Source organism: Schistocerca cancellata, chromosome 1, assembly GCF_023864275.1.
Source record: "Schistocerca cancellata isolate TAMUIC-IGC-003103 chromosome 1, iqSchCanc2.1, whole genome shotgun sequence".
NCBI lineage: Eukaryota > Metazoa > Arthropoda > Insecta > Orthoptera > Acrididae > Schistocerca > Schistocerca cancellata.
The window spans coordinates 1,226,429,985-1,226,452,281 of NC_064626.1; the positions used below are offsets into that span (position 1 = coordinate 1,226,429,985).

The following is a 22,297-nucleotide window of genomic DNA, read 5'->3' on the forward strand; positions in this document are numbered from 1 at the left end:
AACTTTACTATTCCACTCTAACATCTTTCAAATCTCTTTAGCCACTACTTCCCTCCTCGACCAAGGGATGGAGTAAGATGCGCGACAGTATGTTTTGTGAGGCATCACCTCTATGTGATAGTGGTACCCTTTGACTACTCCTGGTCGGTCGGTAAATACCATGTTATATTCTGATAACAGCTGCGTCAACTGTTGCTTTTGTATGTTGCTTAAACTTTCAGATTCCTGTACTTTGGTTCGAAATTCATCAACCTTTGGTTCAAAATTTCTATCACCTATATTTGGATAATAGAGATCCGTCACAGGTGAATAATCATTAAAGTGTAGTACCCAGGGGTTCCTACCTTTGATATTAATTCGATTGCAACATGGCACAAGTACCTCCTTCGATTTCATCATAGACAACTCAATCCTCCTACCTTTATTAACTATACTTAGTTTTCCCGAGGAGAGGTCGATCACTGCGTCCCTCTCACGGAGAAAATCTACTCCCAGAATGCAGGCCACCTTTAACCCTTTAACAATGAGGAACGAGCTCACTATGGCTTCGCCCTCCTTACAAATCTCCACCTGTACCTGGTGCTTAACTAACTGGCTCAGTGCACTTATAGCTCCAGACACCTTGCAATTATTAACCGGGAAAGTCGGTATACTACGTCCCTTCCCTAGCGCTTTAAACAACTCTGTACTCATTACACTCACTGAGGCACCTGTGTCAATGATTATATTCACTGCAACATCATTGATTTTCGCTTCTATTATGGCTTGCACATTTTCGTTGCTATCTTTCTTACATTCATGCGGTTCGGTCAGTAGATCTTTATCCATACTGATACCGTCGTTGTATCGCAGCATATGTATTCCAGGGATACTATTGTTATTCGTGTTGCTCTCACTCCACCCCTCGGCCAGCGATGGAGAGCATATCGAGGCCGATTCTAGTTTGTGGGATGGCTTGCTTGCGAGGTACTTGGACGGCTATTATCCGCGACCTCTACTATGTTTACGCTTTGGTTTGTGGGCCGCCACGACTGCGCAATAGGCGCGTTCTGCAGTGGTGGTCTGTTGTTATCGTACCGGTCATTACCCTGCCGCTCTGGGCTTGGTCGCTGATTCTGATTCCAATTACGATTACCGTCATTGTAATTGCTATGCCACTGACCTCGCGCATTTTTCCAGCGGTTGGTCCCTGGCAATCCGGAATCGTACCGGTCGTCAAATCGACGCTTTTTATTGTGGGACGGCTGCCCATACCCGTTCTGACTTCTCCCATTATTACAATTTCGCGAATGCTCTTGCCGCTTGTTACCACCCCCACCATTTCCATGGTTGTGGTTTTGTGCACTATTATTTCTGTCATGTTTACACCCTGATCCATTGTTCCGCGAGTGATCACACGCTGCTTTTGCGTCTTCCTGGATTAAGTCTATTGAATCTAGAACAGACAGGAAATGTTCCATGTCGCTTTCTGGTACGTGTATTAATTTCTCTTTGATATGAAGGGGTAAATGTGATTTTAGGAGTCTTATTATGTCTCTTGGTGAGATAGGCTCGTCCCAGTAACGCGTTTTGTTTATGTACTTCTCGAAATACCGTCTCAGATTCCCAAGACGGGGTGAGTACGGTTCGGGATTGTATACTTCTTTTCTTAGCCGCTCTTGTATACAAGGCGACCAGTATTTCGACAAAAACGCCCTTTCGAACTGTTCATATGTCATGCAGCTGTCTGCTACTTCCGTAGCCCACAACGCTGCATCACCCTGAATGTATGACATTACGTATTGAATTTTCTGTGCTTCGTTCCACACACTAGGCAAGATATTTTTAAAGCTTTTTATGAATACTACTGGGTGTACTGACTTCCGTTCAGTAGTAAACGTTTGAAACTGCCTATTTTTTATCAAACTTTCTTCAACTAATATTTTTGGGCTATACTGGTTTGCTCCTGGGACATAGGCTGTGTGCTCCGAACCGAAGCTACAGCTCTTCGCATTATCGCCTAAAGATTCACCATTGTTGCGTCGCGTATAAGTTTGTGCGTTGCCAAAAACACTGGCTGTTGGCGACATAGTTTCATGTTCAAGATGTTTGCTACTTTGTGTTAAACCCTTTTCTAAGTCGGATATCCGTTTGTTAATATTCACTTGCCACTGCGGAATATCCTCACTGAGTATTTGTTTGATGGTTTGGACGTCGTTCTGTACCTGACTATTTACTGCGGTACTGAACGATTCGGAATCTCTATCCGCTATGGCTGCTTGTACCTTAGAATTAATATTTTTGTCAATCTCACTCTCCTTCGCTTCTAGCCATGAGTTGAATTCGGTTTCAATTTTAGTCGCTTGTTCGTTCCACTTCTGCTCTACAAGCTGTGTGGAATCTACTTCTAGCTTTTCTAATCGGTTGGCTAAGACACCTATTTCATCTACCATGTTATTGTTTGCTACTTGCAGGTTGTTGACCTGGACAGTCAACTCCTGCACGGCCTTAGGTATCGACTCATAATTCTGTTTCATACAGGCAATCTCTTTTTTCATATGTTCTAACGATTGCACAAGTTGCTGGTCCCTCTCAGCTTGCTGGGCAAGTAAATTTTCTGCTAACTGGCGATCTCGCTCAGCTTGCTGGGCAAGTAACTTTTCTGCTAACTGGCGATCTCGCTCAGCTTGCTGGCGATCTCGCTCAGCTTGCTGTTGCGCGAATTTTGCCTGGTAATCCAGCACGCGCTCTAATATCGCCTGAAGTGAATACCCACCAGGCAGATTACCACTCTCTGGTTCCTGCTCTTCTGGAGGTGGTGCAATTTCTTTATCTACCTCTCCTTGAGCACTGGTGGGCGGTGGCACCACTTCCTGTGCCTCTGCCCCCACATTTGCGCATGGTATATCCTCAAAGAGAGTACTTGTACTGCTTAATGCACCCGTTTCTACATTTCCTGCACTAACTAATGGCTGTTCCTCAGTATCCATATTGCTCGGACGTTGACTACGCAATTTAACCATATTCATAAATTACCTACTCGAACACAAGATCTGACAGTTTTTTCACTTGCACACAAAATATGTTAGTTTATCTACAATACACTGCACACTAAAAATTTACTATCTACAATCAACTTTGTCCTGTCATAAACACTAACATAAAACTACACACCACTAGCGATATGAGATCACTTCACTGGAGTTAAGCTTCTACAAACAGGACAACTACACTGTAGTCTTACCTTTTATTTATCTGATCTCGGGGATCGGCTGCCCCCGGATTATGTAGTCGTTACAGTTTCTCAGTACTATCAGGATCGTTTCCTCTAACTTGCTTGCAGTGGTGCGGTTTTTCATGAAAAATTTTTGTACATTCATTAATACATAGCATTAATCATGATACACATACATACATTTATCACTAAATACATACATATATATAATAATAAACACTCAAAGAAAGTACATAAAATATTCTTATTTTCGTGGCCACTGCAAATTCGGGCCCCGCGTTTTTGGGCGCCAATTTCGCGTATACTCGTAAATTACTCTTTTCTATTTATTTTGTTTTTGTTTTATTATTATTGTGATTATTATTATTTGCGTAACAACGCATATACGAAAAGAGCCGCGAAATACCTTTTAGTAATGCTGTGCCAAGAATTTCTTTATAATCATTAATTTTCAACAAAACAGAATATATTGGGTTCTTATTGTTCTGTATCTGGCTTTCCATTAAAGGAACATTTTTTGGTTACTGTAACTCACTATAAAAAATCAACATATCTTCCCTACTTTATAATTATTGAAAAATCAAAATTACTTTGTTATGAAATACTGATGTTACAGTTCGCAAAGATTGTTCAACGTTTTGCAGTGGATTTTTGTTAAGCGTAAACCACCAATAATTACCACGACTAGCACAAGAACATGAGACTATTATCGGAGAAAGATGATGTTTTTACTATAAGGTTGCCAGACCAGAACTACGCACAGCAAGATTTCTTTCATGTGATGAAAATAAATTATCTCTTTTCACTATTAGTACTATATTATCAGCAGCCCGCGTCAGCCTGTAAAACACATCATAAAATCTGCTGCTCTGCTCTGCAACTTCGAAAGCTGAAAGAAATAATTTTTCACTTCACTGTTACCTGACCGCTTCTTTGCGGTATGATAGGTTTCATGTACTGCAATTTAAATGAACCGCGGCAGCGGCTAGCTCGTTCGTAGCGCCGCTCTGCACCACGAATAATATTTAAACAACTGAAAATGTTTTAAAGGGATGGGATAAAATACCAGGCAAGCTTGACATGAATCATAATGCAAGGTTTCACTAAATAACTCTATTCAAACATTTAAACAATTTGAGTAGTACACACCTTTTTAACAATCTTGCCTAATGGCGTCCCTCTTACAAACTTGACAAAAGAATGCTACGCTAGCATACAATATCACGTCACAGGCTATCCTTCTCACGTAAATCCAAGAAGAAGACAAAGAAATTACTGTTCGTTCTGTATTATTTATACTAGGGATATTTTTCATCTCTGTATGATATTTATCGTCTGTGCGGTTTCAGTACTCGCCGACACAGATATTATCTAATATAAATAATAATAAAAAAAATACATAATTCCATACAATAACTGAATACGATGCATAATATTTTCTCTTTACTACAAAATATGTCTTTTGCTAAGGGACGTTACAAACCGCACGGCCACTCCGGCCGGCGGACACAGGTGTGCGAAGGCGGATGAGATATCATGTACAACGTAACTTTCGCTTGCGTCTGAGCTCAAAAATGTAAGCGTTACCACACTGGCATGACATTCTGTAGACTCCAGCCTTCCGACGTCGCATATCACCCCCTACCGAATCAAGAAGCGTAAGGTTCTTTGTAGGTGATGGAAGTTTACTTTAACATATTGCCGAGAAACTGGTGAAGGGGGGGGGGGGGGTACACTTGGACTTGAACAGCATCTTCTCCTCTTGGCCCTTTGAGTGGTCACGGCGTGCTGATCTGATGTGGGGAACATCCGTTTTCTTTGTACACAGATCATAGGTGTTCCAGCACTTTTGCAATGCAGTCTCTATCGGAAGCAAAATGTGCCCGATGCACTAAAGTTCGAAGGACACCCATAGTTTGTGCACGTTTGTGGCAGCTAGACGCCTGCAAATACAGGCCTATATGATTGCGGGAGCTTGCGGTTCACAGAATGCCCTAGTGAACCATCCCCTGTCAGACTGACCACGGCATCCAGAAACGACAGACTGCCGCTCGTCTCCACTTAAGAGGATATTCTCGTGGACTGAATTACTTTCAAAAAAAGTTTCCAACGAAATTCAGCTTGCTTGAATTAATTCCATTCATTGGACATGAATATTATTCGCGCTGGCGTACATTTCGACAAGTGTGCATGTAGCATCATAATTACGTTCGTTCCTGCACGCCATAGGCCTAGATGGAGCGCTATTCGAGAAGGACGCTAAACTCGAGGGCTCTCATACAGCGACACCCTACGCGGATTCGTCTTCGTGCCAGTTTCTGTTATAAAGTTAGCGACATGCTCTAGCAATCAGCTGTATAAATGCACTCCTGAAGATGGCTGAATGGCTGTCAGCCGAAATATTGTGGTAAAATACTTGCGTCAACCCGCTGCAATCCCGAAATTGTGTAGAGTAGTACATAAATTGCCGTGAAATATGGCCTGTGTAAACGGACCGATCGAATCTTCTGGATGTTTGATATTGCCTAGCAGGAGGACATTATTCAAAAGTGGTTCAAATGGCTCTGAGCACTATGGGACTTAACATCTGAGGTCATCAGTCCCTTAGAACTTAGAACTACGTAAACCTAACTAACCGAAGGACATCACACACATCCATGCCCGAGGCAGGATTCGAACCTACGACCGTAGTGGTCGCGCGGTTCCTGACTGAAGCGCCTAGAACCGCTCGGCCACACCGGCTGGCGAGAACATTATTCATTTAAAACAATACCACAGCCTGAAATCGTTTCATAATACATAAACACACATGATAAACACTTGAACTTGCGTTAGGTTAATGTAAACTACACAAATTGTAATTACTGAATTTAATGTTATTGACATTGTGCTGAAGACACAATGTGTACTGTGGTGGCAGCAATAGGTACGCCGATACTCACGCACCATAACTTTTCACTGATGTTGCAGCACATATAAATCACTGGATATGGAGTAATAATGAGCTATTTCCTTTAAATAATTGATTACACTCGGGGAATGCAATTTAAACCACAAAATTATTATTGCCTCCAAACTCTACACACTGTAGTCAACTTGGTTTGCCTATTACACATACTGATTCACAAATTATAAATGTACTGGTAATGGCGTCGGTATAAGAACCATTGTTCATAATAATACTCTTGTTAGTTAACTTCTAGTTCGTTGCTACCGAAGTGAGCTCACCAATGGACCCCATCAGTTATTGAGATCACAATGCCCCGCTGGATGCGGCTACTGGTCCCTTCACACCTCGCAGTTGGCGCAAGCAACTCGTCGCAGTTAACACAGCATTGCACCATGCAGTGCCATGTACTTCTGTGCAGGAAACCGTACTATTTTGCCGCTCACAGCCCATCTCCGTCGAAATACCGCGTCTTACAAGCCTTATTGTTTATTTAGTTTGTAGCCATACGATAAACGAAGTCCATATCTGTTTTCAGTTCACTTCTAAATGCTCTATTAGCAACGTTACCGTAGCACACACTGGCAGTCACTTTTACGCCACTGAACACTTGTTCTGCCTCAGAGCTACGCCAACGTACTTCTACCGCCAATATTACGCGCCAACCTGTACACTGTTCTAATTCTTGTGGATCCCCCCCCACACGTAAACATTATTTTACATTACACCAAGCTCTCTATTTACAATTAAACATACAATAGCATTAGAATATTCAATTACAGTCATTTTCATATATTAAAGTAATATTACATTTATATTTTTACTACACGTAACAATATTACTAAGTTTAATTGTTTTGTTATTTCGCAATACAAGCCAGGCACTGTCTCCCGCATAGCGTTCTTTACTTTAGCTGCCACCAGGCGGAAGCACTTGCGCTTTGCCTTCGATTCTGGCCCACAGATGGCATAAGGGTCCACTTTCTCTACCGTTGCGCCTTCACTATGCCTGACATTCACTAGACAGCACATTGTCACATTACACGTAGCAAAGCAGTTGCGCTCGCAGTGCTTCCTTTGGTGAGTATTAATGTTGACACCCTCGATCAGTGACTCGCTAGATGGACCCCGAGTGGAGCGGCCAACGGAGCCGCTGTGCACGGGCCCACAGGAGCATGCGGGCCACGCCCTGCTGCTGGAGTCGGCGCTGGAGGACAGCTCCAGCTGCCCGGGATCGCCGCGGAACGTCGCGCTCTACCTGCTGCTTGCCGTCACCGTGCTGGCGCTCCTCGGCGGCATCGGCGCCTTCTGCCACTTCCGCAGGTGAGTCTCGGCCACAACGTTGTATCTGCCCATTACAAGCGCTTCTTCAGCTTCTCTTGGCGTGCTTCTTGACGCAACGGTTCGACGATGAACGGCTGAACGTCAGTATCCTACGAGCATAATACACACATGAAAAAAGTTTTACATCACCTCGGTTCCGAGAGTTCCTGAACCTGTACAGAAAATTGGAACAGAGATCAACATCAACATAATTTTCGTCCTTTTTATTCCTCATGAAAGCCACACATTGCATATTCTGCCAACATACAGGGAGGCTTTCAGAAGTGGTGGTCCAGACCGATATACACACCGGTACCTCTAATACCCAGTAGAAAATCCCCTTGCATTGATGTATGCCTGTATTCGTCGTTGCACAGGTTCCACAAGTCCATCAAGGTAGTGTTGGTCCAGATTGTCCCACTCCTCAATGGCGATTCGGGGTAGGTCCCTCAGAGTGGTTGGTGTCTCGGGTAGGTCCCCCAGAGTGGTTGGTGTCCCACACGTCTATAAACAGCCCTGTACAATTTATCCAAGGCATGTCCGATAGGGTTCATGTCTGGAGAACGTGCTGGCTACACTATTCGAGCGATGTCGTTATCCTGAAGGAAGTCATACACAAGAAGTGCACGATGAGGGCGCGAATTCTCGTCCATGAAGACGAATGCTTCGCCAATACCCTGCCGATGTGGTCGTAGGATGGCATTCATGTATCGAACAGCCGTTGTGGCGCCTTTCATGACCACCAGCGGCGTACAACGGTCCCACGTAATGCCACTCCAAAACAGCAGGGAACCTACACCTTGTTGCACTCGCTGGACTGTGTATCTAAGGCGTTCAGCCTGACCGGGTTGCATCCAAACACGTCTCAGCCGATTGTCTAATTGAGGGCATGTGCAACACTCCTGGGTGAAGAGAACGTTGGGCCCATCTGTACCGCGCTGCATGGTGTGTGGCGGAGGGTACCTTGAGTACCTCTATCGGTTCTCCCTTCTATTCCAGTCTCGTATTGTTCGTGGAAAGAAGGATTGCCGGTATGCCTCTGTGTGGCTCTGTGTGGACTCTGATTTTATCCTCATGGTCTCTTCGCGAGATATACGTAGGAGGGAGCAATATTCTGCTTGACCCTTCGGTGAAGGTATGTTGTCGAAACTTCAACAAAAGCCCGTACCGAGCTACTTAGCGTCTCTCTTGCAGAGTCTTCCACTGGAGTTTATCTATCATCTCCGTAACGCTTTCACGATTACTAAATGATCCTGTAACGAAGCGTGCTGCTGTCAGTTGGATCTTCTCTATCTCTTCTATCAACCCTATCTGGTACGGATCCCACACTGCTGAGCAGTATTCAAGCAGTGGGCGAACAAGAGTACTGTAACCTTCTTCCTTTGTTTTCGGACTTAGGATTCTTCCAATGAATCTCAGTCTGGCATCTGCTTTACCGACGATCAAATTTATGTGATCATTCCATTTTAAATCACTCCTAATGCGTACTCCCAGATAATTTATGGAATTAACTGCTTCCAGTTGCTGACCTGCTATATTGTAACTAAATGATAAGGGATCTTTCTTTCTATGTATTCGCAGCACATTACACTTGTCTACATTGAGATTCAATTGCCATTCTCTGCACTATGCGTCAATTCGCTGCAGATCCTCCTGCATTTCAGTACAATTTTCCATTGTTACAACCTCTCGATATACCGCAGCATCATCCACAAAAAACCTCAGTAAACTTCCGATGTCATCGACGAGGTCATTTATGTATATTGTGAATAGCAACGGTCCTACGACACTCCCCTGCGGCACACCTGAAATCACTCTTACTTCGGAAGACTCCTCTCCATTGAGAATGACATGCTGCGTTCTGTTATCTAGGAACTCTTCAATCCAATCACACAATTGGTCTGATAGTCCATATGCTCTTACTTTGTTCATTAAACGACTGTGGGGAACTGTATCGGACGCCTTGAGGTTACGGATATGAAAGTAGCTAGGATGATTGCAGGTACTAGTAGATGGGAGCAATGGCGGGAGGGTATCCACAATGACGAAATCAAAGAAAAACTGGGAATGAACTCTATAGATGTAGCAGTCAGGGTGAACAGGCTAAGATGGTGGGGTCATGTTACACGCATGGGAGAAGCAAGGGCAGGAAGAGTCGGGGTAGACCAAGGAGAAGGTATCTGGATTCGGTTAAGAATGATTTTGAAGTAATAGGCTTAACATCAGAAGAGGCACCAATGTTAACACTGAATAGGGGATCTTGGAGGAATTTTATAAGGGAGACTATGCTCCAGACTAAACGCTGAAAGGCATAATCAGTCTTAAATGATGATGATGATGATGATGATGATGATGTAATGTAACTTAGCTGCTGCTGTCATGTACAAGACGTAGCGTAGTTGATAGCCTTGCATATAGATAGCTGTTCTTCAAAAATATATGTCCTGCTTTCGATTCCTCAGACATTGGGAGGTTCTTATTATTTTGGTAGTATTATCTGCAATAGTCGAGCTATTTGCTATAAATAATGTATTTACTGAAATTATTGTTGCGTTGGGCAACGAATGGAGCGTTATCCTAGTGACCAGCAACGTGACTGCCAGTGTACCTCAGAAAGTATACACAAGTTACACACAAGGCGTTTCGTGTTGCTGAAGTTTGTGTTAAAGATAAATACCTGTCTTTTGGTTTTATGGGCTGCCTCTTGTTTGTATTGTGCCGGCAAATATCACTGCATAGCATTGCAAAGTATATCAGTTTCCATTCGAATGAGTTTACGAAACAAATCTCCTCCTGAAACGTTCCTCGAGAGTGATGGTTCTGGATATTTAGCATGCGTAAACAAACATTAAAAACTGGCTCTGAGCACAATGGGACTTAGCATCTGAGGTCATCAGTCCCCTAGAACTTAGAACTACTTGAACCTATCTAGCCTAATTTGTCAAATATGACTGCGGCCGTCAACACAGTCTTCAGATTATCTCTACTAAGGGCATCACACACATCCATGCCCGAGGCAGGATTCGAACCTGCGACCGTAGCGGTCGCGCGGTTCCAGACTGAAGCGCCTAGAACCGCTCGGCCACCCCGGCCGGCAAACAAACATTAAAAATTATATTTTAACTGTATTTAATTTAAAATCGAAACGTGACGGAGAGTCAATTTTACTAAGGAATATATTCTATTTGTAGGTATTTCACATCGTTGTTCAACATGTTTAGTGTTCCTCTACTAGCAATTCGCTTTTCAAATCATCGACGAGTCCAGAATCTTCCTCAATAATTTTTCCGCTCTTCCTCGACGGTCAGGAAGCTTCGTCAGTAAAGCAAATGCTGCCCACATGCATATCGCCGTCATCAATCCTGTGCACTATATCGTTAGCGAATGTCTCTCGTGCAGCAATGGTAGCGGCGCTGAGGGGTTGCCGCGTTTGAATTTTGTATGGATAGAGGTGTAAACTCTGGCGCATGAGAAGATACGTGGATGTTGGCGTCATTTGGACCGCAGCTGCAACACGGCGAACGGAAACCCGAGCCCGCTGTTGGATCACCTGCTGCACTAGCTGCGCGTTGCCCTCTGTGGTTGCCGTACGCGGTCGCCCTACCTTTCCAGCACGTTCATCCGTCACGTTCCCAGTCCGTTGAAATTTTTCAAACAGATCCTTTATTGTATCACTTTTCGGTCCTTTGGTTACATTAAACCTCCGTTGAAAACTTCGTCTTGTTGCAACAACACTGTGTTCTAGGCGGTGGAATTCCAACACCAGAAAAATCCTCTGTTCTAAGGAATAAACCATGTTGTCTACAGCACACTTGCACGTTCTGAACGGCACACGCTTACAGCAGAAAGACGACGTACAGAATGGCGCACCCACAGACTGCGTTGTCTTCTATATCTTTCACATCACTTTCAGCGCCATCTGTTGTTGAAAATTGTAACTACTGTAATTTCGAAAGTTTGTCCGCCTGAAAATGTACTATTGTCCCAAGCATATTGCAACAAACGGTGTATTTCTATCGCTGCTCGTTTAGTTTTTATTGCCGTTTCAAATATACCGGTCATTTTTGAAACACCCTGTATGTGCCATGCCGTTTCTGTAGGCACCCATAGTTGCGAAAGTGTTGCCGGTGCAACAGTTTAAATTAAGTTTCATTAAAGTCTGAAGAAATTTGCCTGACTTCAAAAAGAATATCTGTGTTGCTTTCAAGTACCTTAAGTTTCATAATTTATTGAACTTGCAACTGCATTTAGACAATAGTTCCTCTTAATTCCATTTCACTTACTCAGTATTGGTGTGTAGTAGAGTAATATTGTAATAGATAGACGACTAAATACGTTATTGACAAGGTTTTCTCGTTTGTAATGCTTTTAAATTTCAATAGAATATTTGTTCCTAGGTACGTGACATGACCTAGCTGCACTTTGAAACATGCTTTTAAATTTGGAAAAACCTTAATTTTCCGGTATAAGACTGCAGAAGACTGCAGCACATAAAAAGTGAATGTCATAATTAAAAATTAAATAACGGAATATATTAATTACAGTGAAATTAATACCCCTAACTGGATACAGGCGTTGATATAAGTCAACGGGGACAGTTAAAAATTTGTGCTCCGACCGGGACTCGAACCCGGGATCTTCTGCTTCCATGGGAGATGCTCTATCGAAGTAAGCCACTGACGACAGAGGGAATAGTGTGCCTGCCGGGACTTATCGCTGGAACTCCTCATTTGAGACGTACATTCCCAACTTACTGTCCCGCACTACATTCATAGTGCCCCTGCACATTATACTCATTACTCGCGGCTTTTGACCGATTCCCGTAAGAGTTCAGGCACTGTTTGTACATCCGCACAGAAGATGATGGTCAAATGGCCGGTGAGCCTTAGATATATGAAGATGGTATCCTTTCTTTCGGACATGTCCGAAAGAACAGACACATATCCATATGAGTATATAGTTGTGGCAATAGCGGCCATGACCTTCTTTTGCGCGATGCACACATATTACCGGAACTCTTATGGGACTTGGTACGAATGTATTCCACGTGTAATGAGTGTATTGGGTAGGGACAAAAATGGCTCTGAGCACTATGGGACTTAACTACTGTGGTCATCAGTCCCCTAGAACTTAGAACTACTTAAACCTAACTAACCTAAGGACATCACACACATCCATGCCCGAGGCAGGATTCGAACCTGCGACCGTAGCAGTCGCCCGGTTCCGGACTGAGCGCCTTAACCGCGAGACCACCGCGGCCGGCTTGGGTAGGGACACTACGAGTGCAGTGTGTGGACATATAAGGTGAGAATGTGGGTCTCCCGGGAGGCGTGCGCTAGCTAGTCCCTGCAGTCGCACTGTTCTCAGTGCCATAGGTTGCTCAGTAGGATATAGCGTCTGCCTTGTAAGCAAGAGAGCGCGAGGTCGAGGCCCGGTCGGGGCACACACTTTCAACTGTCCCCGTTGACTTATATCCACGCCTGTATGCAGTTAGGGGTATTAATTTCACTGTAATTTCATTCTGCCGATGGTATCTGTTCTCTAGGACATCGCTGTCTCAAGGTACAACACTCTCCGTGATGTACAACCAATGTTTCTGTTCTTACAGATATGAAATAACGTACGTTATCCACCTGATGAAAATGCGACGCGAGAGAATGGCTGCTGAGAGGCGCAATCCAGCCAGCTACAAGTACGACGCCTTCGTCTGTTATAGGTGAGTATGGCAGTTAAACTCACCGCTCTGCGAAACTGCTTAGGGCAGCAGTTTATCTGTATTTCCTGTTGTCACATCAATATCGTTGTATAGGAACTCGCCTCAGTTTAAGAATTCTTTTAACATGCGACACAAAGAGATATCAGTGACGGATCGAGGAGGCATAGTGGTTAAGTCAGAAATCACCTCATAGGGAGGATCGAAGTTCAGATCCGCTTAAGGCAATTAAGATTTAAGATAGGCCTAAGTCAGTTAAGCTGGATGCCGAAAGAGTTCCTTTGAGAAGGATTCAAGACGTCAGATACCGTTGAGATTTGAGATGTCTGTCGAAGCTTGCAAATATACTTACTTGGTGCTGATTTCACTAACGCATATGGAAATTAAATTGGCACCAGGAAGTATAGCGAGGGAGAAAGAAATTTTTCCATGCCTCCAGCATTATCTAAAAATTCTGTTTATTAAAGCCTTGTAAAATACATGACTGAGCACGTGACTTAATACACCGACATATTCAAACAGAATATTTTCTCTATTAATTATGGATCTTAATAAACTTTAATGCATCATCCCTCGCAGAAGGTAAACTTTGAGACTACGATTATGTGAGAGAAGTAGAACGAAACTCGCATAATCCGCCTATGAATACCACCCTATGACAAACAATGAGAGATCATTCATATTAGAAGGTACCTGTCTGTCAGTGTGTGTTAGTGAGTAACCGTTTCATGACGTATAATTAGTTCCAGTAGTTTCTTAAACATCGATCAACCGATTTTCAATTGGAAATCTACACCAATGAGTCGAAATATTGTGGCTACTGCCCATCATGAGATGGGCTCCCTGCCGCCGTTGGATAAGCAGCTGCAGCAGCAAGTCGTATACTCCTAGCTCACTCATTTGTTACATAGTTTAATTCTTAATTTCTTTGCGTGATTTTGGTACTTGCATTGTTTAATTCATAAATTTCGGGCGTATTATAGTATTTGAGAGTTGTAGCATCGCGTTTTAGTACCTGAATAGTGTAAATTCGCGTAGTCGTCTGTCAACTGTTTTTGTTTTGAACGGCCAGTGTCGGTTGGTCACAGTCAGTGTGCTCCCTGCCGCCGTTGGATAAGCAGCTGCAGCAGCAAGTCGTATACTCCTAGCTCACTCATTTGTTACATAGTTTAATTCTTAATTTCTTTGCGTGTTTTTGATACTTGCATTGTTTAATTCATAAATTTCGGGCGTATTATAGTATTTGAGAGTTGTAGCATCACGTTTTAGTACTCGAATAGTGTTAAATCGCGTAGTCTCCTTCCGCCGCCGAGCAGTGTGTCAGCAGTGCACAAGTGGCAGCATTACTGCATTTACTAGGCAATCTTGTATTTTAATAACCGCTTCAATTTTGTGTCGTTTTGTTTGCGCTCTCTGTAGATTAGTTCAGACGTTCTTTGCACAAGTTTTTAGCATGGATAGGGACTGCAACTGCTGTGTTCGGATGCAGGCTGAGTTGGCATCCCTTCGCTCCCAGCTTCAGGCAGTGTTGGCTTCGGTCACACAGCTTGAGGCTGTTGCCAATGGGCATCACTGTGGGGGTCCGGATGGGGGTTTGTCGGGGACGGCCAGCTCGTCCCACGCATCCCCCGATCGGACTACGACTGTGGTTGCCCGGGATACTGCCCGCATTGAGGCTGATCCCTCACCTGTGGTAGAGTGGGAGGTCGTCTCAAGGTGTGGCAGGGGGCGAAAGACATTCCGGAGGGCTGAACGGAAGGCCTCTCCAGTTTGTCTGACGAACCGGTTTCAGGCTCTGTCTCAGGCTGATACTGATCTTCGGCCTGACATGGCTGCTTGTCCTGTTCCAGAGGTTGCCCCTCAGTCTGCAAGATCCGGGCAGTCGCAGAGGGTGGGCTTACTGGTAGTTGGGAGCTCCAACGTCAGGCGCGTAATGGGGCCCCTTAGGGATATGGCAGCAAGGGAGGGGAAGAAAACCAAAGTGCACTCCGTGTGCATACCGGGGGGAGTCATTCCAGATGTGGAAAGGGTCCTTCCGGATGCCATGAAGGGTACAGGGTGCACCCATCTGCAGGTGGTCGCTCATGTCGGCACCAATGATGTGTGTCGCTATGGATCGGAGGAAATCCTCTCTGGCTTCCGGCGGCTATCTGATTTGGTGAAGACTGCCAGTCTCGCTAGCGGGATGAAAGCAGAGCTCACCATCTGCAGCATCGTCGACAGGACTGACTGCGGACCTTTGGTACAGAGCCGAGTGGAGGGTCTGAATCAGAGGTTGAGACGGTTCTGCGACCGTGTGGGCTGCAGATTCCTCGACTTGCGCCATAGGGTGGTGGGGTTTCGGGTTCCGCTGGATAGGTCAGGAGTCCACTACACGCAACAAGCGGCTACACGGGTAGCAGGGGTTGTGTGGCGTGGGCTGGGCGGTTTTTTAGGTTAGATGGCCTCGGGCAAGTGCAGAAAGGGCAACAGCCTCAACGGGTGCGGGGCAAAGTCAGGACATGCGGGGACCAAGCAGCAATCGGTATTGTAATTGTAAACTGTCGAAGCTGCGTTGGCAAAGTACCGGAACTTCAAGCGCTGATAGAAAGTACCGAAGCTGAAATCGTTATAGGTACAGAAAGCTGGCTGAAGCCAGAGATAAATTCTGCCGAAATTTTTACAAAGGCACAGACGGTGTTTAGAAAGGATAGATTGCATGCAACCGGTGGCGGAGTGTTCGTCGCTGTTAGTAGTAGTTTATCCTGTAGTGAAGTAGAAGTGGATAGTTCCTGTGAATTATTATGGGTGGAGGTTACACTCAACAACCGAGCAAGGTTAATAATTGGCTCCTTTTACCGACCCCCCGACTCAGCAGCATTAGTGGCAGAACAACTGAGAGAAAATTTGGAATACATTTCACATAAATTTTCTCAGCATGTTATGGTCTTAGGTGGAGATTTCAATTTACCAGATATAGACTGGGACACTCAGATGTTTAGGACGGGTGGTAGGGACAGAGCATCGAGTGACATTATACTGAGTGCACTATCCGAAAATTACCTCGAGCAATTAAACAGAGAACCGACTCGTGGAGATAACATCTTGGACCTACTGATAACAAACAGACCCGAACTTTTCGACTCTGTAAGTGCAGAACAGGGAATCAGTGATCATAAGGCCGTTGCAGCATCCCTGAATATGGAAGTTAATAGGAATATAAAAAAAGGGAGGAAGGTTTATCTGTTTAGCAAGAGTAATAGAAGGCAGATTTCAGACTACCTAACAGATCAAAACGAAAATTTCTGTTCCGACACTGACAATGTTGAGTGTTTATGGAAAAAGTTCAAGGCAATCGTAAAATGCGTTTTAGACAGGTACGTGCCGAGCAAAACTGTGAGGGACGGGAAAAACCCACCGTGGTACAACAACAAAGTTAGGAAACTACTGCGAAAGCAAAGAGAGCTTCACTCCAAGTTTAAACGCAGCCAAAACCTCTCAGACAAACAGAAGCTAAACGATGTCAAAGTTAGCGTAAGGAGGGCTATGCGTGAAGCGTTCAGTGAATTCGAAAGTAAAATACTAGGTACCGACTTGACAGAAAATCCTAGGAAGTTCTGGTCTTACGTTAAATCAGTAAGTGGCTCGAAACATCATGTCCAGACACTCCGGGATGATGATGGCATTGAAACAGAGGATGACAAGCGTAAAGCTGAAATACTAAACACCTTTTTCCAAAGCTGTTTCACAGAGGAAGACCGCACTGCAGTTCCTTCTCTAAATCCTCGCACCAACGAAAAAATGGCTGACATTGAAATAAGTGTCCAAGGAATAGAAAAGCAACTGGAATCACTCAACAGAGGAAAGTCCACTGGACCTGACGGGATACCAATTCGATTCTACACAGAGTACGCGAAAGAACTTGCCCCCCTTCTAACAGCCGTGTACCGCAAGTCTCTAGAGGAACAGAAGGTTCCAAATGATTGGAAAAGAGCACAGGTAGTCCCAGTCTTCAAGAAGGGTCGTCGAGCAGATGCGCAAAACTATAGACCTATCTCTCTGACGTCGATCTGTTGCAGAATTTTAGAACATGTCTTTTGCTCGAGTATCATGTCGTTTTTGGAAACTCAGAATCTACTATGTAGGAATCAACATGGATTCCGGAAACAGCGATCGTGTGAAACCCAACTCGCATTATTTGTTCATGAAACCCAGAAAATATTAGATACAGGCTCCCAGGTAGATGCCATTTTCCTTGACTTCCGGAAGGCGTTCGATACAGTTCCGCACTGTCGCCTGATAAACAAAGTAAGAGCCTACGGAATATCAGAACAGCTGTGTGGCTGGATTGAAGAGTTTTTAGCAAACAGAACACAGCATGTTGTTCTCAATGGAGAGACATCTACAGACGTTAAAGTAACCTCTGGCGTGCCACAGGGGAGTGTTATGGGACCATTGCTTTTCACAATATATATAAATGACCTAGTAGATAGTGTCGGAAGTTCCATGCGGCTTTTCGCGGATGATGCTGTAGTATACAGAGAAGTTGCAGCATTAGAAAATTGTAGCGAAATGCAGGAAGATCTGCAGCGGATAGGCACTTGGTGCAGGGAGTGGCAACTGACCCTTAACATAGACAAATGTAATGTATTGCGAATACATAGAAAGAAGGATCCTTTATTGTATGATTATATGATAGCGGAACAAACACTGGTAGCAGTTACTTCTGTAAAATATCTGGGAGTATGCGTGCGGAACGATTTGAAGTGGAATGATCATATAAAATTAATTGTTGGTAAGGCGGGTACCAGGTTGAGATTCATTGGGAGAGTCCTTAGAAAATGTAGTCCATCAACAAAGGAGGTGGCTTACAAAACACTCGTTCGACCTATACTTGAGTATTGCTCATCAGTGTGGGATCCGTACCAGATCGGGTTGACGGAGGAGATAGAGAAGATCCAAAGAAGAGCGGCGCGTTTCGTCACAGGGTTATTTGGTAACCGTGATAGCGTTACGGAGATGTTTAACAAACTCAAGTGGCAGACTCTGCAAGAGAGGCGCTCTGCATCGCGGTGTAGCTTGCTCGCCAGGTTTCGAGAGGGTGCGTTTCTGGATGAGGTATCGAATATATTGCTTCCCCCTACTTATACCTCCCGAGGAGATCACGAATGTAAAATTAGAGAGATTAGAGCGCGCACAGAGGCTTTCAGACAGTCGTTCTTCCCGCGAACCATACGCGACTGGAACAGGAAAGGGAGATAATGACAGTGGCACGTAAAGTGCCCTCCGCCACACACCGTTGGGTGGCTTGCGGAGTATAAATGTAGATGTAGATGTAGATGAAATGGTGTATGGAGGCGTTGCGAGCATGTGACGCGGTAATAGAATTATATATGAGGAGCAGAGACTAAAGGGGACTCATCCTATCGACGATACGAGGTGCAAGTGTGGAAACCTGCTGACATCAGCGACTTTGTTAAAGGCCAGATTGTTATGACCTTGCTCCTGGGAACGGACTAGTCTGATGTTGGTGTTGGAACTGTCGTGAGCATCTACAGGAAGTGACTGAAGGACAATGAAACCACCAGCAGGAGACAAGATGCAGAACGTCTATGATTCTTCAGTGAACTTGGAGGTCGGAGGCTAGCCCTGCTCTTTAAGGTAGGATAGGCCACCTGCCCTTTGTGCAGGTCTGAGACAGAGCACAACGCAGGCGCAGGTGCAAGGGTATCGGAGCACACGGTTTAAGATGGAGTTTATTCGCAGACGATCCCCCTGCGTCTTACCATGTTCACCCAACGAAACCGTCGATTACAATTACAGTGGGCACACGATCATCGAGTTCGGACGGTGGATCAATGAAAACGTGTCACACGGTCGGTTGAATCATATTTCTTGTTACACCAAGTCGGTCGTCATGTCCGAATGAGCCGCCACGAAAGCGAACGGCAGCTGCGGACATTCACCGGGCCACAGACACTTGCCATGGGGGAAGGGGGGTGATTGGTTCAGTTGGAAGCTATGAAGTATAGGGAATATTTCCAGGACCTCCGTGGGATTTGCAGTAGTAACTGAAAGTACCAAGACAGATGTAGGCTAGGTGAATATTATTGCGGACCACCTGCATGCTTTCATATTTGTATTCATTGACGGTAGTGATATTTTCCAGTAGGGTAACTCCCAGTGTCACAATGCCAGAATTGTGCTGCTGCACGTTGAGGCCTTTGTGATAAAATTAGCCTGTTCTGAAATTAGCAGGACTAGTCTCTATTGGGTGCCAGGTGTGAACCGAAAAACCAACGGCCCGTGATTTACGGGAACTGCGTGACCTGTGCATACCCATCTGACCGACATACCTACGGAAATCTACCAAGAACTTGACGAATCCATGAAACACAGAATCGCTCCTGTATTACGCCCCAGAGGTGGACTAACACGATGTTGAGCAAGAACTGATAGTGTTTTGGCTTAACGGTATATATGCTGCGTTTAAATAGATACTGCGCAAGCCACTGTACGTTGCGTGGCGGAAAGTACCCTGTACCACAATTAGTCATTTAATTTCCTGTTCCACTCACAAGAAGCGAGGGAAAAATAATTGTCTATGTGCCTCCTTGTACACCCTAATTACTCTTATCTTCGTGGTTCTTATGCGCAATGTACACTCCTGGAAATTGAAATAAGAACACCGTGAATTCATTGTCCCAGGAAGGGGAAACTTTATTGACACATTCCTGGGGTCAGATACATCACATGATCACACTGACAGAACCACAGGCACATAGACACAGGCAACAGAGCATGCACAATGTCGGCACTAGTACAGTGTATATCCACCTTTCGCAGCAATGCAGGCAGCTATTTTCCCATGGAGACGATCGTAGAGATGCTGGATGTAGTCCTGTGGAACGGCTTGCCATGCCATTTCCACCTGGCGCCTCAGTTGGACCAGCGTTCGTGCTGGACGTGCAGACCGCGTGAGACGACGCTTCATCCAGTCACAAACGTGCACAATGGGGGACAGATCCGGAGATCTTGCTGGCCAGGGTAGTTGACTTACACCTTCTAGAGCACGTTGGGTGGCACGGGATACATGCGGACGTGCATTGTCCTGTTGGAACAGCAAGTTCCCTTGCCGGTCTAGGAATGGTAGAACGATGGGTTCGATGACGGTTTGGATGTACCGTGCACTATTCAGTGTCCCCTCGACGATTACCAGTGGTGTACGGCCAGTGTAGGAGATCGCTCCCCACACCATGATGCCGGGTGTTGGCCCTGTGTGCCTCGGTCGTGTGCAGTCCTGATTGTGGCGCTCACCTGCACGGCGCCAAACACGCATACGACCATCATTGGCACCAAGGCAGAAGCGACTCTCATCGCTGAAGACGACACGTCTCCATTCGTCCCTCCATTCACGCCTGTCGCGACACCACTGGAGGCGGGCTGCACGATGTTGGGGCGTGAGCAGGAGACGGCCTAACGGTGTGCGGGACCGTAGCCCAGCTTCATGGAGACGGTTGCGAATGGTCCTCGCCGATACCCCAGGAGCAACAGTGTCCCTAATTTGCTGGGAAGTGGCGGTGCGGTCCCCTACGGCACTGCGTAGGATCCTACGGTCTTGGCGTGCATCCGTGCGTCGCTGCGGTCCGGTCCCAGGTCGACGGGCACGTGCACCTTCCGCCGACCACTGGCGACAACATCGATGTACTGTGGAGACCTGACGCCCCACGTGTTGAGCAATTCGGCGGTACGTCCACCCGGCCTCCCGCATGCCCACTATACGCCCTCGCTCAAAGTCCGTCAACTGCACATACGGTTCACGTCCACGCTGTCGCGGCATGCTACCAGTGTTAAAGACTGCGATGGAGCTCCGTATGCCACGGCAAACTGGCTGACACTGACGGCGGCGGTGCACAAATGCTGCGCAGCTAGCGCCATTCGACGGCCAACACCGCGGTTCCTGGTGTGTCCGCTGTGCCGTGCGTGTGAGCCAGTTTGCCGTGGCATGCGGAGCTCCATCGCAGTCTTTAACACTGGTAGCATGCCGCGACAGCGTGGACGTGAACCGTATTTGCAGTTGACGGACTTTGAGCGAGGGCGTATAGTGGGCATGCGGGAGGCCGGGTGGACGTACCGCCGAATTGCTCAACACGTGGGGCGTGAGGTCTCCACAGTACATCGACGTTGTCACCAGTGGTCGGCGGAAGGAGCACGTGCCCGTCGACCTGGGACCGGAACGCAGCGACGCACGGATGCACGCCAAGACCGTAGGATCCTACGCAGTGCCGTAGGGGACCGCACCGCCACTTCCCAGCAAATTAGGGACACTGTTGCTCCTGGGGTATCGGCGAGGACCATTCGCAACCGTCTCCATGAAGCTGGGCTACGGTCCCGCACACCGTTAGGCCGTCTTCCGCTCACGCCCCAACATCGTGCAGCCCGCCTCCAGTGGTGTCGCGACAGACGTGAATGGAGGGACGAATGGAGACGTGTCGTCTTCAGCGATGTGAGTCGATTCTGCCTTGGTGCCAATGATGGTCGTATGCGTGTTTGGCGCCGTTCAGGTGAGCGCCACAATCAGGACTGCATACGACCGAGGCACACAGGGCCAACACCCGGCATCATGGTGTGGGGAACGATCTCCTACACCGGCCGTACACCACTGGTGATCGTCGAGGGGACACTGAATAGCGCACGGTACATCCAAACCGTCATCGAACCCATCGTTCTACCATTCCTAGACCGGCAAGGGAACTTGCTGTTCCAACAGGACAATGCACGTCCGCATGTATCCCGTGCCACCCAACGTGCTCTAGAAGGTGTAAGTCAACTACCCTGGCCAGCAAGATCTCCGGATCTGTCCCCCATTGAGCATGTTTGGGACTGGATGAAGCGTCGTCTCACGCGGTCTGCACGTCCAGCACGAACGCTGGTCCAACTGAGGCGCCAGGTGGAAATGGCATGGCAAGCCGTTCCACAGGACTACATCCAGCATCTCTACGATCGTCTCCATGGGAGAATAGCAGCCTGCATTGCTGCGAAAGGTGGATATACACTGTACTAGTGCCGACATTGTGCATGCTCTGTTGCCTGTGTCTATGTGCCTGTGGTTCTGTCAGTGT

General features: G+C 46.1%; 1 protein-coding gene across 1 annotated transcript in view; it reads left to right on the forward strand.

Moving 5' to 3' along the window:
* LOC126094749 (toll-like receptor 4) overlaps positions 1–22,297 on the forward strand; it is a 150,948-nt gene that overhangs the window by 108,022 nt on the left and 20,629 nt on the right. Inside the window, exons 9-10 of the mRNA XM_049909303.1 lie at positions 7,271–7,483; positions 13,092–13,199. Of these exons, the coding sequence (XP_049765260.1) occupies positions 7,271–7,483; positions 13,092–13,199 (321 nt within the window). The remainder of the gene's footprint in view (positions 1–7,270; positions 7,484–13,091; positions 13,200–22,297) is intronic.